The sequence below is a fragment of the Artibeus jamaicensis genome, unplaced genomic scaffold (genome assembly GCF_021234435.1).
Source record: "Artibeus jamaicensis isolate MK-2021 breed Jamaican fruit bat unplaced genomic scaffold, CSHL_Jam_final contig_233, whole genome shotgun sequence".
Lineage (NCBI taxonomy): Eukaryota > Metazoa > Chordata > Mammalia > Chiroptera > Phyllostomidae > Artibeus > Artibeus jamaicensis.
This window is the reverse complement of record NW_026521486.1, coordinates 7,593,725-7,607,939: the sequence shown is the minus strand read 5'-3', so window position 1 is coordinate 7,607,939 and position 14,215 is coordinate 7,593,725. Positions and strand designations below refer to the sequence as shown.

Sequence of the window (14,215 nt, the reverse complement as noted above, 5' to 3'; positions counted from 1 at the left end):
AGTCATTGTTGGGAAAAGGCACCATGACCTCTGTCTGGTGCTACTCTCCAGTGTGCCAATGTCCGGTGCCCCAGGGGTGCCCCGGGCCTCTCTTGGAGACTGACCTGCAGCCTGGCACTGCTCAGAGCCCAGCATCACAACACGCATGTGCGTGCACACACACACACAGGCCTGGAGGCGGGGTCAGTTCCTCCTCCGCAAGGGACTCGGAAAGAAAATCATGATTCTCACATTCCTTTCGCCTCACAAAACATGCTCTGTGAGCCGCCGGACAAAGACAGCCAGTTATGAGGGCAAGTGTGGCCACTCCCCTCCAGCAAACCGCAGCCACACACCACGGCCTCCCGCCTGACCATTGGCCAGAGAGCTGCCCTGATGAGCTCCAGGGACAGGGCACCTGGGCGTCTCCACTGTGTGCCAGGAAACACGGATGCATTTAATCCCAGTGTACAAGCTCGCTTAGCACAAAATTACAGTGTTGGCACCTCAAGTTTGTGTTGCTTAGAAATAACAGCTCATTAAATTTGCACCTTATAAAACACAGTATTAAATCACAGCCACCACACACCTGTCCACGGGAAAAGGAGACCCAAGCTGCCAAGACAAACACCCTCAGCTGTTCCGTTCACTTCCATCTGCCCTGCCTTTGTTAATTTTTGTACCAAAAAAAGCTCCAAAAACTTAGGAAACTTTACAGTAGCTACATTTAAAGAAAAACATATCTATTAATTGAATTTCACTCCTTACTCTCTACCTCCTGAACTGGGAAAAAGCAACCACTCCCTGCCTAGCGGCAGATGACCATACACCTAGGTGGTCATACTATGGTCACCTATGGCTAATCTGGAGACACCTCTAACGCCTCTTCTTCACCCCCCTACCCCACCCCAGGAGACCCCAGTCAGCTGGACACACACATAGGACACTCTCCCTATAACATGCCCAACACCTGCCACTTCAGGGGACCCGATTAATAATTACACCCAACCCAAAGCTGAGGAAAGCCATTCCGGCCCCAGCGCCCCCAACACCCTGGGCGGCAGCTATCAGGCTGTCCCCTCCCAGTGGCACAACCCTTCTCCCAGGAAAAGCCACACAGCCGGGCTCATGGGTCTGTTTCAGAGAAAGAGGATGTGGATGGAGACGGGGGACCCCAGCTCTCCCCGCCTGCCCCCCATCCCGCCCTACCCCAGCAGTGCTAAGAGCAAAGTCAGAAATTCTCAGTCTCGGGACCCTGGGAAGGTGCTCTAACTGACCTCTCTGTGCCTCAGTTTCCTCATCCATAAATGGGGACAACGATGGCGTCCCCACCTGTCCCAATAGAGTTGTTGAAAACTGGAGGAGCTGGTACAGGGCAAGCAGCGAGGACCGTGCCCAGCGCACAGGAGGTGCCATTCCATTACATCGTCCTTACCCATGACCTCTCACCTCCAGCACGATGAGGAAACTGAGGCTGAGAGGGAGGCCTTGCCCTGGCCACCCTTTGCTCAACCTGCAGCCAGTCTTGGGCCTCAGAAAGCCCCGCCTCCCACCAAACCCCAAGCAGACCCCCAGAAAACAGCCTCCTGGTCTCTCACACCGTGCGTCTGCCTCCTACACCCTTGAGCAGGCCTGGCAGCCTGCGCCCTTCAACCCCTGGCCTCAGCAGGACTCACTTCCCCAAACGTCGACATGCTGGCACGCACAGCCGCAGGCTCCTTCCTGCTCACCTGTGCACCCACGCCGACAGCCTCCCGCAGCCTCCCATCCTGGCCTGCAAAGCCATGGCCTCACCGAGGCTCGTGGAATCGGGCCTCAGATCCCCCCCGTCAGCGCCTCCCGCATGCTGCTGGCACGGTTACATCCTCAAAACAGTTCGTCGGGGCAGGAAAATACCAGCTCCATTCTCACGCTAAGTGCCACCGAGGAGGAAGGCTCGGTGTCTCCAGCTGGTGCCAGGCAGACCTGGTTCAAGTCCAGGTTCCATTTTGCAGCTTTGTGATGAGCAAGTCCCTTTCCAGTCTAAGCCCCCACATCTGGGTTTGGACACGAGAACCTCGTGCACGATGGCTCTGTGGATCGTGTGCCGGGACACGTGGACACACACGGTGCAGTAATGACAATGGTGGCTAACAGAAACGCAGGTTTGAGCACAAGTCTGTGCCACGCCCTGCACACGCCTTCAGCTGATGGCACCTTACAACCCAAGTCCTCTCCGCCTTGGCATTCACTAACATTCTGGGTTGAGTAGTTCTTGCTTGTGGGGGGCTGTCCTGTCCACTGCAGGGCGTCCAGCAGCATCCCTGGCCTCTACCCAATGGCACACTCCCAGTTGTAACAACCAAAAGTGTTTCCAGATATGGCCACTGTCTCCGGAGGCAAAACCTCCCCCAGCCGAGGACCACATCACAGCTCAATGAAACAAGCACCACCCACACCCCCACATTACAGATGAGAAAACAGAGGCACAGGGTGGTGAAAGGACTCGCCCACAGTCCAAGAGCAGGCAGACAGCGGCTCTGGGACGGGAGCAGGCTACTCTATAACCATCGTTTTTTTGCAAAGTCCGCCCCTTCCCCACTGCCAGGGCCTACCGCCAGCTGCAAGTCACGGCTGCGCAGGATGGCAGAGTTCTTCTCCTCGCTGAGCTGCGCCAGACGCATGGCAATCATGTAGTTCTCGTCCTTGAGCCGCAGCAGCTCCAGGCTGCCCACCTCCCAGTCCTCCCGCAGCCGCTGGCAGCGCTCCTGTGCCTGCTGCTGCTCCCGCAGCCTCTGCTCCAGCCTTGCCCGCTCCTCCTCCAGGAGCCGGCCCCGGGCCTGCAGCTGCTGCTCCCGCTGCAGCTGGCTCTTGCGAGCCTCCCGCAGCCGCCGCACCTCGGTCATCAGGAACTGGGTCAGGCCCTCTGGCCCCTCCTCATCTGCCGGGGACAAAAGTCAAGTCAGGCAAAGAAAACCCACGGGGACAGCGAACGGCACTGAAAAACCCAAACCACAAAAACACCAGGGGAGAATTCTGAAATGTATATTTGTAATTTGGCAGTAAGGAAGGCCTTCCTGAACAAGGCACGAAACCAGGGGGCTATAGAAGAAAAGGTAGACAAATCATTATACCAATGTTAGAATTTCTGAATGATAAAAGATACAACAAATGAAGTTAAAAGACAAGCAACGGAGCAGGAGAAAAATAACAAAGGATTCAGAGCCACAATATATCAATCAATAAGAAAAGGCAAATAGCCAAATAAAACCATGGCTAAAAACTCAGTAAGTACATCCCTCACCAGCAATAATAATAATAACAACAACCACTAACATTTTACTTTATTCTGTGGGCTAGGTGCCTCTATTAATTTATTCAGCTTTCATGACAACACATAAGATAGCTACTATTATTGGACCCACCCTAAAGACAGAAAAACTGAGGCACAGAAAGGGGAAGTGAATTGCCTAAGCATCCCTAGTTAGTAAGCTATGAACTACATCTCTCAGTGAAGTATGAACTTAAAACAGTAACATTATTTTTCTGACATATCAAACTATCAAAAATGTTTTCCATGCCAGGATGCACGCAGGCGCAGCAAAACTGACGTGCACTGTGGGTGGGATGTGTGTTGACTTAGCCTTTGAAATACAGTCTTTGAGAAAATGCACTTCTCAGAGGCTCTCCTCTGAGATACATACACACACACACACACACGTGTGCAAAGACACAGGCAGAAGGGTGCTCCCGGCATCACTTGTCATGTCGCAGGACTGGAAACAACCCCGATGTCCCTCTACAGGTAACCAGGTAAGTGACTTAGGGCCCCACCAATAGACATTACACCGTCACTGAGGACAAGTTAACAGATGTGCAGAAATCACAAAAACCCGCTGTTCTGAGAAAATGGATCTTGTCAGAATGACACATGTGGAGCAACACGGGTAGGATAATTCTGTGCATGTGTGCATGTGTGTGTGTAAACACGAAGATACCAGAGACTCGCCAACCTGTGCCCAGTAGAGCAGAGCTGAAGGAAGGAGTGAAGACCTTTCCTTTCTGTCAAGTCAACTGGAGCACTTTGGGTTTTTTACGTTAGAAACAGTATCCCCATGTTGCCTGACACACATGCGTCCGCAATTTTAGGGGCCTTGTTGAGTGCGTGGCCTCTGAACCCGCACTGACTGGATGAGAGTCTCAGCCCCACATGCAGTCTGCCAGGGGCCCAGGCAGACCTCTGCTGTGCCTCAGTCTCCTCGTCTGTTCTACAGGGACGGTGGGTGCCCGCCCCCCGACAGGGACGGGGCAGGGAAGGAGCCCCTGTGCGGCTGTCCGAGGTGCAGCACCTACTGTGGACCCACTCACCGAGGATCATGGAGCAACGCTGGGCGGGCTCTTGGCCGGTGAGCAGCGTGAAGTGCTCGGGGTAGTAGAACTCCAGGGCTTCCAGGAAGGCCTCGTAGCCCCTCTTGCCTCGGCAGCGCAAGATGTCCATCAGGCGCCCTGGGGCGAGGCGGAAGGGTGCCCAGAGTTCAAGGTGAGAGCTTCCCGCAGGGCCCAACAGCCAGTTTCCCCACAGTGTTCCTGGGCCCACGCTCCCCAAATGTTTAAGCCATTGACACATGCAGAGGCTTGTCGCAACACATCATGGGGAGAGCCCATCTGCCACCAGCAGGAGAGACAGGACTCCCCTCCACCCACCACAGCACCTGCATTTCAACACCCAGCACCCAGCCTGCCCCCTCTGCCACCACAGACATGGGGCCAGCAAATGCTGCCTGTCTTTTCAGTGACACTCAGAAGACCCTCTGTCCCCAAAAGCAAAGTAAAATATTTCTCCCATTGGCCAATTCCTGCAAGTCCATTAGACTCTCATTCCCTTTGCCAGCCCTGGTTCAAAGTCACATCCCATGGCAGAGAACACTCTCATTAAGTGGAGATGGGCCTTGAGCACTTGGGGGGAAAATAACTCTCCAAGGAGAGCCTCTGTGTGGCTCACAGAAGGAGGGAGCAGAGGGAACTGAGGAAAGGGCACAGCCCACCAGCTGTGACCCTGAGGTTCCTGGCTTCGCATGCCCTGCTGACCACATCCAACCCCACTTTCATGTGGGCCCAGGAAGTGGGAGGAAGCCGCAAGGCAGACAAGACCCAGACGCTGGGTGGAGCGCCGCGGACCTGCTGGGTCGTGAAGGTGGTCCCGGAGGTGGCAGGATGGTGGGCACACCAACCACCCCACTCTACAAGCCTGTAGAGCCCAGGGCTGGGTGTGCAGCCGTCTGGGGCGCCACACACTCGGCCCGACCCTGACCCCCGCGGCTCACCGGTGCGGTTGATGCGGCAAGGGAAGCGGTAGGTGCTCAGCACCTCCTCCTCGTCCTGCTCGTCGATGACCCGGCACTGGCGCAGGTACGGCGTCAGTTTGGCCGGGTTGAGGGCGCGAGTCAGCCGGTGCCGGACGCCCTCGATCCGTTCCCACAGCGCGTCCTCCTCCGCCTCAGACCCGGAGCCGGCCCCGGCCTCCTCCTCGGCCTCCCCCGCCTCGGCCCCCGCCGGCATGGCCGCGTCCTCGGGGTCTGTGGGTCAGAGGCGCGGAGGATCAGCAAGGTGCCCGGGGCGTTGCCCGCCGGCCCGGCCGCCCGGTGTCGCCGGCGCCCGCGCGGCCCCGCGGTCCTCGGCCCCAGCGCCCCCAGCGGCCCGGACTTACCGCGCACACCGCAGCCGGCTCGGGCTCCCGGCTCTGTGCTCGGGCGGCGGCTCCGCCGGCGCAGGGGAGCGGTGTCCCCCGAGCCCCCGGCTCCGCCCCTGTCCCCTCCGCCGCTGCTGGGGCTGCCCGGGCCTCCCCACATTGCCGCCCGGGCAGGGCTGAGAGTCCGGCCGGCTGGCCCCCCGCACGTCCGCCCGCACGCCTGGCCTCCCCGCCGTCCGGCTGCGCCTCCCCCAGCTTCCTGTTTCCCGCCCGCTCTCCGGGCCAGGCTCCGCGGGGTCGGCGCGGCCCGCCCACACCTGCCCAGGCTCAGCGTGGGGCGGGGCGGGACACGCTCGTTCACACCCTCCCGCACTGCACTACACACCTTTCTGGTCACACGGCACCACACCCCGAGCCCCGCATGGTCCCCCTACCACCCTCCACCCCCAGGAAGCTCAGACTCGCACCTTGCGGGGACGCAGCAAGGACGCGACCGCGCAGGGGTAGGTCACTCCAGGACAGTGTCCTAGAAGCACGCGGTGACATACCCGCGCACCGCCTCACACCCAGAGCTCCTACAGCACAGCGGTCCTAGCCGACCTACACACCTCACCCACCCTGAACATATGCCACACACGGTCACACTCCTACGTACTTCTCCATTTCCCAGGAAATGACCCTGAAGTGTGGGGCCAGGGCTCCCAGGCTTCAGAGAACTCCTGCCCCACCGCATGCCGGGGGCCAAAACACTTCCACCGCTGGCTCAGCTGTGGGCCACGGGGCCCTGCCTATGGGGGCACCGCCTTGGAGCATAGCATCCTGAGCCTTGCTGGCCCTCCGACCTGTCCCTGACCTGGGCAAGGGCTGGCCCTCTTGAGCCTCAGTGTCCCCAGATAGACCGCCAGCTCTGGCACCTTCCCTGGAGCTTTAGGGCAAGCCCTTGGGGCGGGCAGCCCAGGGCAGAGGTCAAGACCACCTTCTGGGTTAGAGGAGTGTGAACTCTCAGAACTCTGCTAGCTCCCTGCCTCCGCAAAACCTCACACAGACAGGGAATCCCACATGCCCTGAAGAATGGTCCCCCAGATGCTGGGCCCAGAAACACTGGGGTGCCAGTGTGTGGTCATAGTCGGGTGAGTTTGAGAAATGCTGCACCCACACTCCTCCCTCCGCCCTTGGGAAACGCGTGGTCACTCGGCACGATAAAGTCTGTGCCCCTGTCTGCTGATACAAGCAATGATACCAGCTCTCTGGGCACTGGAAGGTGCAGGGTTGGAGGGGCCAGGGCTGGTGCGGGAGAGAGCTGTGAGCTTCCCAAACCCCTTCCCCAGACCCCAGAATTGTCACATGCCAGTGTATTATTTATCCCCCACCCCCAAAAAATTAGTTTTCAGCCAATAAAAGCTCTGAAAAGCCCCTCAGTGAAGACATTGGTTTGACTTTATATATCCTGGTGTTGCTTCCCAAACCTACAGAAGTTTGGGGGTGGTTATTTGCCGTTTGTTTTTGCCTGGGGATCACCTGTTCACATGCAGCTTTGGAAGCACTGAAGTCAGAGTGCGAGTCCCCAACCCACAGAGGAGGAAGCAGCGGCCCGACCGGGCAAGGGAACCGCCCCGATCCACACTGCAAGGAGGCCGCAGTGGAGCAGGCCAGAGCCCAGCCCGGGGCTCAGGCACGCACCTGGCCCCCTCCAGCACACCCTTCCTCCCTGTGACCCCAGTGCCCTCAGCCTCCTGTTTTTTCCCAGCCGCAGCCCTGTTCCTTGTGAAGTTTTAACTTGGCTGGGAGAGCAGGGTGGGAGCCTTGGAAAAAGAGGCTGTGGTTAATTATTTTCTCATCAGGAAGGCTAAGCAGAGCCCAGAGAAAAGACACAGAGAAGTGGGAGGACTTGGAGCCCTGGCAGGGGTTAGCTGGGCACCCCTGGGTGCCCGACACTCCTGAGGAAGCTGCAGTTCCCGTGGGTGCCAGGCTCACGTTTGCTCACAGGCAGTTACATACACCCACACCAATAGTCACACACACACACACACACACACGGTGGACTTCCAGCCATGTGGGAGGCCGTGGGGACGTACCGCTGCCCCACAAAGCAGAGCCTCCTCACCTGCATCGGGCCCTGGGCACCCACAGCACGGAGCACGGAGATGTGCAATTAAGCGTCATCTCTATCACTGTCTTCTCATGGGTCTGCTCTGGCTGCACCAGGAAGGCAGGGCTGTGGCGGGGAGACAAGGGGTCCAGCCCTCGAAGCAGAGGCCCTGAGTCCTGTCTCATGCTCGCTGCCAGGAGTGCTGTTCTTTGGAGCCTCAATTTCCTTCTGCAAAAGGCAGGTGCTGAGTAATCCCAGCCACACCTAGAGAGAGAGACTGTCTAGAAGCAGAGAAAGTAACCTAGGGGCCTATTCTTGACCTTCATTGTGTCTCCATCAGCAAATGCCTTCCCACTCAATCGCCACATCTGTAAAACGGGCACAGCAGTCCCCCCAGGGCAGGCACTGCCTCTGAGCTGCAGTTCCTGTGTCTGGGAAGTGGGGATAGGGACGTCAGTTCTCTCCCTGCTTCACAGCAAAGCAGGTGCCCAGGTCCTAAACCCGTCCACATCCCACCACCTCTGACCCCACTGGTCCAAGCCACACACCACCCACCCATGGGGCTCTGGTCTCAGGCCACCCTCAGCCAGAGGGATCCTTTGAAAAACAGAATGGTTTTGGGTCGGCTTTAGCACAAGTGGTTACCACATCGTGGCAAATACTAAAAACAGAACAGTTTTCTCTCCTGCTTCAAACCCTCCAAAGGCTTCCCAGCCAACTGGACTAAAACAAGCTGCCCCACCCCCCTTCTCCCACTGCCCCACTCACTCAGGGGCCTCATTCTGCTCCGGAGCTGACCAGCTTGCCCGGCCTCTTCCCTCTGCCTGCATTGCTTGTCCCGCGATTCCTGGCACGGAGGGCTCCTTCTAGAGCTTCAGGTCACCCGTGAGTGTCACCTCCCTCCGTGGGACAGGAGCATGCACACAGGGAGCACCCCCCTGTGCCGTTCCCACGAACCCACTCAACCCCCTCCATGCTATTGTCCTCCCATCCCTTGTTCCCAGCACACATTTCACTGTTTAACTGTCCTTTGCTGCTTCCCCTCCAAGAACAGAGGCGCCCCAGGTCAGCAGGAGAGGTTCGGAATGTTCCAAGGACAGTGAGGATGAGGAGTGGAGCAGGGCAGAGAGGAAGTCGGAGAAAGGAGCAGGAGACGGAGCAGAAGGCTGTGGCCAAGGCTGCGGTTTTCCCTTTTATCTGTCATTACCCGGAGCTACTATTTATTGTCCCCCCCCCCCCCCACCCCCGGCACAGCCACAGGGCCCGCAGAGGTGGGGATCTGCTCTTCCATTCACTCTTTCCATTCACCAGAGGGTGCCCCTGGCCCCGGTCCCTCTCTCTTCCCCTTCGGCAGCCTCTGCCCACATCCCAGGAATCGGAGCCCTGGCTTATCTCTCCTGCTACATGTAAATGGGGGTTCGAGGCCAACCGGGGCTCCCCCACTCCAGCTGCAGACAGATTGCACCTTTTCTGGCCGTCTCTTCAACGAGAGCTGGGCCCGGGTCCCACCAGTGCCCCGCAGAGGACCTGGCTCATAGTAGGTGTTGAACAGCAGATTGGGGAACAGATCCAGACTGGGGAGGACTTTTGATGGGCTGCACACTGCGAAAGCCAGGCCGCCCGGGGTTCAAATCCCAGTATAATTGGTGTGTTGTGATCCTAGGCAAATTCCTCAACTTTTCTCACACAGCCCGAGCACAGGCTCGATCCAAATGACCTCACTCAACTGAACGCATCCTTCCACACCTGTTCCCTCCCCACTGCTCCGTGTCCCCCAGGGGGCCTCCGTGAGGTGTGTGCACTCCCTGGGACCTGTTCCGTGGGGCTGGGGACGGAAGGCGCTGGGCTGGGCATCTGCTGTAATCAGTCACAGGCGTCTACGCTAGAAGCATCTTTGAGACCGCCATGACACAGAAGGGAAGCCTGCCACTTGTGACGAGAGATGGGCCGTGAGGGCCTTCTGCTGAGTGAAATAAGTCACACAGGGAAAGACAGATCCTGTATGATCTCGCTTATTTGTGGGATCGAAACAAAAAGAGAAAATGAACTCAGAAATGGAGAACAGATTGGCGGTGGCCCGGGGTGGGGAGATGGGGGAAGAGGCCGAAAGGCCCCAATTTCCAGTTACGAGATTAACGGTTTTGGGGAATGTGGCCTTCGGCACGCCGCCTGCAGTTAACCGCATCGTGCTGTAGATCTGAAGGTTACTAACAGAGTAAGTCCCAAAAGTTCTCATCACAGGAAAAAAACCATCTGTAACTATGGGAGGTGACCTATGTTAACTGAAGTTATTGCCTCTTGTTTTGCCATCTAGATACATAAATCAAATCATTATGTTGTACAACTGAAACGAATGCAATGTTTTATGTCGATATATCTCGATAAAACTGAGCGGGAAACACTACCATTTTACAGAAGTTGGAGAAACTGAGGCCCGGGGCTGCAGTGGCCTGAGTGAGCCCGGGCTCTCCAACGCAGGGACAGCAGGGCTCCGAGAAGCAGAGGAAGAAGTGGCCTGCGGGAGCCGTCCTCCAGAATCACGTGATGCCGGGGGCTCTGCAGGGGCCCGGCGGGCAGTGGCCCCGCCCTGCCTTCCCTTGCCCCCTCTACCCTCAGCAGCCTAGGTTCAGGGGAGGACCGGCGGGGCGTAGAACTAGTGACTCACCCTCATCGCTATCAGGATCAATAGCAGAGAGGTTCGCTCCTGTGTGTCTTTGGGGTTCCTGTGGGGTTCGGAGCTGAGCTGGGCAGGGCAGTCCCTGGCCGTGGGGGTCCAGCCTATGCCAGGGGATGCCGAGAGCTGGGAGAAGACAGAGAAAGGGGCCAGAACTGAAGCCGGGCTTCTCTGCCTGGCCTCCCTCACTGTGGCTGTGCTACCTGGCCACATCACTGGGCCTCTCTGGGCCTCAGTTTCCCCCTCAGCACCATTCTATCATCAGAGGGAGAGGCCCATCCCGTAAGCCACTGACACTCCTCTTGAGAGAAGATGGTGACTCCAAAGAAGAAAAGGACACCACACCTCTGTGGGGGCTCGAGCTGCCCATCAGCTCTCCGGGGAGGACACCGCAGCAGAGGCGGCCACCGGGGATGCGGCCTGGAGCCCGGAATTCCAGAGAGAGGCCTGAGGAATCATCCCGGCTGAGTCAGTAGGAAAGGGCAGACTGGGGGACTTGTCTGCTCTGAGTCACTGGGGCCCATGAGCTTGAGGGCTTGTTTGCCTTTCTCTGCTGCCTGCTGGGACCAACCGTGAGATGGTGCAGACCACAGTTCAAATCCCAGCCCCGCCCCTTCAGTGAGATCGTGACCCTGGGTGGGACCCAGCAGCAGAGACAATAGCGGTTGTGTGGCTCGGGGCACGACTTTAACTGCTTGGCACCAAGCTGGTGCCCGGCGACAACAATAGCAAGCAGTTCTGAGAGGGCGTCAGATGCAGGACATAGCGTGTACACGCGTTTTCTAGAATTAGCTCCCTCCGATCTTGTTAACAAAGGTTGCGCACAGTGGTAAGAAGAGGGAAGCCTTCGCCGAAACTGAAGCGGAGGGCGTGGCCAGAGGGGGAGGGCGGTCCGGGCAGCAGACGCAGCCCTGGGAAAGGCCCAGGGCCGGGAATCTCGTGTTGTGCTCCCCAAGGGCCCCTCATTCCTCACACTTGCTGGAACTTGCACGGTTCCCAGCCATCAGCCCAGCTCACTCAGTCCTCATGACTCAGCACCCCGGCCACCGCACCCCCCCCCAACACACCGAGTGGAGATGAGTGAGTGGGCGGGTCCTGCCCACAAGGCAGGTGAATAATCCTCCCAAGGGCTTCGCGGAGAGAGCCCCGGCCCCAGGCCGGTGCCGATCCTATTCCATCTCACGCAAGCCCAGAAGGCGGGCCTGTTACCACCCCTGATGCAAGTGAGGGAGCCAGGCCCCGGGCAGAGCTGCCCTGTCCCACCCAGGACCCCCGGGACTTCAAGACGCTCTTGAGAGAATAAGCAGCCTCCGAGCAGACAAGGAAGCTAGGTTCAAGTCTTTCTCTCTCTCTCTCTCTCTCTCCTTCTCTTTTAAGATTCTATTTATTTATTTTTAGAGAGAGGGGAAAGGAGGGAGAAAGTGAAGGAGAGAAACTACGATCAGTTGCCTCTCACGCCCCCTACTGGGGACCTGGCCCACAACCCAGGCACGTGGCCCGACTGGGAATCAAACCAGCCACCCCTCAGTCTCCAGGTGGGCACTCAGTCCACTGAGCCACACACCATCCAGGGCCGGGTTCAAATCCTGTGTTTGTACTGGGCTTTGGGGAGCAGGAACCGCCTTTCTGGGCCTCATTTTCCGCTCGTACAGTGGGGGCGGCCTGAATACAGTGAACTTGCAGCCTGGCACAGGCTCTGGGGCCAGACTGCCTGTCCCAGACCTCTCTCCCCTCCCCCCACCCCGCTCTCCCTGCCTCGGTCTCCTTACCTGTGGGGAGGATCTTAGCACCTGTCGGACAGGCCGTTGAGAGGATGAAACGAGGTCGGACAGCAAGTGCCCTGCACGTGCCATGTGTCCAGTGTGGTGGCGGCTGTTGCTGCAGCCCACAAGGGCTCTGCCCGCCCGGGAGCCCCCAGACTCCAGCAGATTCTGCCCCTCCAGGCCCTCCCCCATCCTGCCTCAGTGCCAGCACCCCTGGACTCACAGGAACCTCGGCACACACCACGCCCCCTTTACCTGAGACTGGCTCCTCCCTCACCTCCAGTCTCTGTTTCAAGATGGACCCCCCCAGCCCCGGGGAGGTTTTCCGGAATGTCTCGTCTTTTTCCGCCTCCCCCTCCTGTTTTCGTCCTCCGAAGCTCTCACGAAAATCTGTCAACTGTCTGATGTATTTGTCTACTTCCAGAATATAAGCTGCCGAGGACAAAGACGGTGCCCACCCCCCACTGCTGCACCTTGGAGCCTAGCCCCGAGCCTGGCACACAGCTAGAGACATGGGTAGAACAAACGGGTGTGTAAATAACACCTATTAGGTTTCCAACGCGTCTCACACACGGAGTAAGCCCCCAGTGCTCAGAGGGGACAGGACTCCAGGGCCTGGGGCAGTAATAATAATCATCAATGTGACAGAGTACTCATTGTATCAGGGGTCATGCCGAGTGTTGTCCACAGGTCAGTCCCTCTTGTCCTCACAACAGACCTGGGAAGCAGCCACTATTATGACCCCATTTTATGGAGGAGGAAGCTGAGGTTCCAAGTTAAGTAACTTACCCAAGGGAATCCAGCGGGAAGTGGGAAATTTGGGATTTGAACCCAGACTTAGTATGGGTTTGGAGTTAGCTTGCTTTATTTTCTTGATAGACTTTTTATTTTAGAGCAGTTTTAGGTTCAAAGCAAAACTGAGTAGAAGGTACAGAGATTTCCCATGTACTTCCAGCCCCCATACATGTGCAGCCCTCCTCATTACCACCGTCCCCACCACAACTGACTCGCTGTTAAACACGGACCAATCCTGCAACCAGGAAGCCTTCCTGGAGGAGGTGGGGCAGAAACTGGGCCCAGTAGAACTGGGGCAGATTCCGCACCCCAGACAGGGAAGCCCATCCCTGCCTTAGGGAACAGAGTGGGCTGGGTGCAGCTGGCATGACTAGGGCAGAGAGGGCCTGGAGGAAGCCCCGGGGGACAGTTACCAGGAGTTCCAGTTGCCTACAGGTGCCTATCAACCCACCTGGGACACAGCATGAAACAACCACCGTCTACTTAGTTCTCGATGCTGCAGCTGGAGAGCCGGTCTCTGCTCACATGGCAGCGGCTGGCACAGCCCACAGGGCGGCCAGTGGCTGGCAGCTAGGGCTTCCCAGGCAACTGTGTCTGTCTTTCTGGGGTCTCACTGCCTGTGCTCTACAGCACGGTGGCATCAGGACAGCCAGCTTCCGATGTGGCCGTTCCAAAGGTGCATGTCGCCAGAGAGCCAGAAGAGGCCATCGTCCTTTATGACCTGGCCTTGGAAGCCAGCCTGTGTCACCTCTGCCACACTCGATTGGTCAAAGCAGTCACAGGCTGGCCCAGGTTGGAGGGGGAGGGGACGGCGGGGCACGTACTGCACCTTGTGCTGGAAGACTGGCAGAGTTCTGAAGAGCATGTGGAGTGGAAAATACTGTTACAGATATTCTAGAAAATTTAGTCCTGGCTGCTGTGGCCCAGTGCTTTGGACATCAGCCTGTGAACCGAAAAGTCACCAGTTTGATTCCTGGCCAGGGCACATGCCTGGGCTGCGGGCCAGGATCCCCACTGGGGGTGTGTGAGAGAGACAACCAATCGATGTTTCCTCTCTCACGTTAATGTCTCTCTCCCTCTCTTCCCCTCTCTCCAAAATCAATAAGCATGTCCTTGGATAAGGATTCAAAAGAAGAAGAAGAAAAATTTATGCAGGTGACTGGGGCTGTGACCACGATGTCAGCCAGGGAGCCTGCTCTGCCTGTGCAAGGCAGATTCAGTCTCCAAGCTTTTTATTTTTAAATATT

General features: G+C 57.7%; 1 protein-coding gene across 3 annotated transcripts in view; it reads right to left on the bottom strand.

The window, feature by feature from the left end:
* CARD10 (caspase recruitment domain family member 10) overlaps nucleotides 1–13,600 on the bottom strand; it is a 32,119-nt gene extending 18,519 nt beyond the window's left edge. Inside the window, exons 1-4 of one of the 3 annotated variants that reach the window (XM_037160499.2) lie at nucleotides 13,420–13,600; nucleotides 5,283–5,534; nucleotides 4,327–4,464; nucleotides 2,574–2,899 (exon numbers count right to left, since the gene is read on the bottom strand). In XM_037160499.2, the coding sequence (XP_037016394.1) occupies nucleotides 2,574–2,899; nucleotides 4,327–4,464; nucleotides 5,283–5,517 (699 nt within the window). In that variant the 5' untranslated portion in view covers nucleotides 5,518–5,534; nucleotides 13,420–13,600. Of the gene's footprint in view, nucleotides 1–2,573; nucleotides 2,900–4,326; nucleotides 4,465–5,282; nucleotides 5,535–5,665; nucleotides 5,973–13,419 lie in introns of those variants that run through there. The other 2 variants (XM_037160497.2, XM_037160498.2) reach the window with 2 other exon arrangements.
* Between the last annotated feature and the right edge of the window lie 615 nt (nucleotides 13,601–14,215).